At 42.0% G+C, this 4,164-nt stretch overlaps 1 protein-coding gene across 1 annotated transcript; it reads left to right on the forward strand.

Moving 5' to 3' along the window:
- Positions 1-1,722: 1,722 nt before the first annotated feature.
- On the forward strand, positions 1,723-2,642 carry LOC308557458 (developmental pluripotency-associated protein 2-like; the record flags this gene model as incomplete). Its single annotated transcript, XM_081137981.1, is given in 2 exon segments — positions 1,723-2,287; positions 2,290-2,642. Coding segments are annotated over 2 exon segments (918 nt in total).
- Between the last annotated feature and the right edge of the window lie 1,522 nt (positions 2,643-4,164).

Below are 4,164 nucleotides of genomic sequence, written 5' to 3' on the forward strand. Positions count from 1 at the left end.
CAGCCTCGTCTGCCAGATGTTTCTTCCAAAGGGTAGATTCTCCTAAGGGGCTCTAGAATCTCTTCTTGTAATTTGGCTATTATTGCAAGACCCTACCCCACCTCCTTCTGAAATACAGAGCTTGACCAACTATATCCCAACTATGGACACAGTGGAATGTTTTCCCAGGAAGTACCTCAGTTTTCATGTAATGTGCATCAGTTACTGAAACTGGAAACAGGGCTTGGCATGGCACTAGGACTGGCAGATGGCTCTGATGACAAAAGCCCGGAGGAGTGAAATGATTGGCCCAAAGCCACACAGTGCATTAGCAGCAGGTGGGTGTTTATCTGAATGCTAACAACATAAATATAAATAGTTTCAGTGTTTTCCCCAGCATTATGAGAACTATAATCTTCAGATAGGTAAGGCCAAACCTCCATTCCTCAGGCATATTTTCTATCTTCTCAGCTTTCAACTTGTTTCTATCACCATCTGCTTCATTTGCTGAAGGGGGATCACTGCTGTCTCCCTTTGATCCTAGCTCTGCACTTGCTACTCATAAAACCTTTCTGATTAATTGATGAACCAATGTCATGCCTTGAGAAAAAATAAACTATTGGCTAAGCAACATTTGACAGCAGGAGTCCCAGGGAAACAGATGTCAGCTTTGGTTTCCTAACAGGGCAGCAGAAAAACTATGTTCTTAGATCCAAGGAGACATGAGGGGAGCGCTAGTCCCATTCAGTCCTGAGATTATACATCCATCTAGAGCTGTGCCTTCCAGATCCTAACCCCCATTTTCTTCTTAAAAAGAGGCTGGTTATTGCTGCAAAGCTTTACTTTTGGTCTCTCCAGAAGACTGATGCAAATTACATATATCCTGTCCTTCTAGAAGCCACAGACACAGGGACTAACCCATACATCTAAATAATTCTGAAAACAGACTGCCTGTAGTTTTCATTGTAGCAATTACCTGATTGTCTAGCAATAGCTTGTTTGCATGCCTTGTTCCTAGCAAAAAGGCTTTTCTCAACTACAGAGACGGAGTTCCCATCCTGGTTTACCTAGAAGACTGCCCCAAACATATAAAATCTTCACAAAATGCTGGTCCATTATTGAATGAATATTGACCCTAATGCTAATCAATGTCTTCAACTACCATATTTACACAAATGACTCCTAAACCTACCTTTTCTCTTACCTTGTAGCCCAGCCCCTTCAACTCTTTCCTATATTCTATGGCCTGATTCAACTTCTAAATACACATCTAATCACATAATTATCTCCCTTCAAAACTCCAAATGCAAATCAGTCTTAAAGAAAACACAAAACAACACCTCTACACTCTACATAGGTTTCTGGGGTTCTCAGGAATGTGGCTCCGACTTCTTCAGTTTGATTTCCCACTGATGCCTCACCCTTAGAAAATGTGTGTGCTCACTGTTCAAGTACACATAACTCCTTTTCTCAAAGTCTATTCACTCCTCAGGGAACATTTCCAATCTCATATTTTCTGGAAAGAAGTGAATCTAGATATTTTGGGACCTGGAATGTATAGGATTTGGTGAGGGGCAAGGGTTTCTTTATGAAAAAATAATACAAAATTATGAATGCACAATTCTCTCCTATCATCATGGAGATCGCTTAACAGGGGCTCATAAAACAAAAATATTGAAAAAGGAGAGAACTGCAGATATACTAGGCACTGCCGGCCCCGCCTTCTTCTGAGTGGTCCTGGAAATGGCGAGCTCAAGCTCTCATGGCAGCGGGAAGGATTTCTTTGAGGATAAATTAGATGAACAAAGTGTGATTCTCACGTTGGTTCCATTTAATGAGGAATGTAATGAACACCAAATGGAACCAAGTGTTTCTTCAACCTCAGAAGGCAAACTGACGACTCCTACGACAAACAATAAAGTTAATCTTCCTCAAACGAATGGACAATTCCAAGATCGCCCCAAACCAATCCTTCCCTTGCCGACCGCTTTGCCATCAGTTCATAAAGTGCGTTACGACACTTTGCAGAACTGGCGCCAGCAACTGAATCTGAGCACTGATGGCAAGAAAATGGATGTTTATCTGCGGCTCAAGGAACATGCTTATTCTGAAGAAAAACAAAGTATTGCTGAAACACCACAGGAGGCCACACTGCAGTCATGTTCTGGGAAATGCAAGAGAGCAAGGAGTGAGAAAAGTCAAAAGAGTAAGAAGAGACAGGAATGGGCCAATATAGCTGAAGTGACCAATAGAGTCGAAGTGACAACTTCAGCTCAGGAGGCCGTGTTGGCCGCCTGGTCAAGAACTGCTCAAGAGCCGTGCAACCTAAGGCTGCGAATTCCTCTTCCATTCCTATTTCTGCTGAGAATTTTCTGCTGCCAACATCTGGTGTCAGGTGGTGTGTGGTCCATGGCAGACCTCTCTTGGCAGACAAAATGGGTTGGGTTCGCCTGCAGTTCCGTGCAGGTCATGCCTGGGGGTCTGACACTCCCACGGAGATGATCTCTCCCTTACTCCTACCAGCCTGCACTTTCCCCTCTCCAGGCCTAGAAGATATTATGTTATGCCCTGAATGTGTTACGAGGAATAAAAGGATGATGGAAAGATTAGTTAAAATGAGGAAGAAAAAGCAACCTGGTTCGGACACTCTCAATAAAGAATAAGTGGTGGAGGGCTCACAGCTCAATTAACTTGTATCTCGATGATTGCTGATTTGGACATGCTCAGCGTTGCCTGATGCCTTGAATGCAGATGTGACTGCCGATTCTGTACTTGAGATTTGCCCAAAAAGTGACGGCCATCACTGCTTCAGGTATTTAGCTATATAGAATATAATTTGGCTTTTTTTTAATTAATAGATTTTTTTTTAGCAGCTTTAGGCTTTCAGGAAAATTGAGCAGAAAGTAAGAGTTCCCAGATTCTGCCCCCTCCCCCACAACCCCCATTTCCCCTACTACCAACACCTTGCACCAGAATGGTAAATTTGTTGAACCATCATTGTCACTTAAAGCTCATAATTGACATTAGGGTTCACTCTTTGTGTCTAACATTCTGTGGGTTTTGACAAATGCCCTAAAAATTCTGTACTCTATTTGGCACTCCCTGCTCCCAATCCCTGACCCACTGATATTTTAACTGTAACCATAGCTTTGCCTTTTCCAAAATGTCATACAGTTGGAATTACACAGTAGCCTTTTCATATTGACTTCTTTCACAGCAATATGCATTTAACGTTCTTCCATGTCTTTTCATGGTTTGATAACCCACTTTTTGGCACTAAATATTCCATTGTCTGGATGTACTATAATTTGTTTAACCATTTACATATTGAAGGCAATCTTGGTTGCTTCCAAATTTTGGTAATTATGAATAAAACTGCTTGTGTTCAGGTTCAAAACAAAACAAAACAAAACAAAACACACGAAAATATTGAAACTCACTGAGCACAAAGACTCTAAGGTAAGTGTGCTAAAAAACAGCCAAGCAAGAGGACTGTAAAAATAAATGTAAAGTACTTCTCACCCTGACGAAATTTACAACGCAGCAGGAGATATAAAGATATGCTAACAGCTATCATACAAGAAGGTATGAATTTATTAAATATAGATTCAAGAAACAGGTTGTGGGAATGTGATGAACAATGTCCTTAATTCTGTCTCTAGGTGTCTGAGACAGCTTCTTAAAAGATGGCTTTTTTTTTTTGGACGTAAAGGAAGGAAATAAGTCAGCTTTGGGCAAAGTATGAGAAGCAGCGAATTGCAGGCTTGGATATCACTATGCTGGAGGGCAGGGAACAGCAAAATCACACAGGGTGTTTAGGGAACAACACATAGCACTCCGGGACAGCAGCTCAGGAACTGGGAGACTGTGGCTGGGCTGGACTCCAAGTGACCAAAAATTCAAAATAGCAGCGGGTGCCTTTAAAAGCAGAAAAGCTCATTTCCCTCTTGCATAAAATTCCCTGTTGCTATTAGGTACTAGACCATTTCTATCCTGTTCTCTGCCATGTATGGTCTTGACCTCATGATCAAAGATAGCAGCACCGGTGTTGAGGCAGCAGGATGGAAAAAAATAAATTAATGAAGATAAAGAGAACAAAGGGCACACGGCTGTCATCTCTGGGAGGCTGCATTCCCCACGGCGGCTGTGACACTATCTCCCATTCCGTATGTTCTTCTTACAGTG

This window comes from Miniopterus schreibersii (assembly GCF_964146895.1).
Source record: "Miniopterus schreibersii genome assembly, chromosome: 5".
Taxonomy (NCBI): domain Eukaryota; kingdom Metazoa; phylum Chordata; class Mammalia; order Chiroptera; family Miniopteridae; genus Miniopterus; species Miniopterus schreibersii.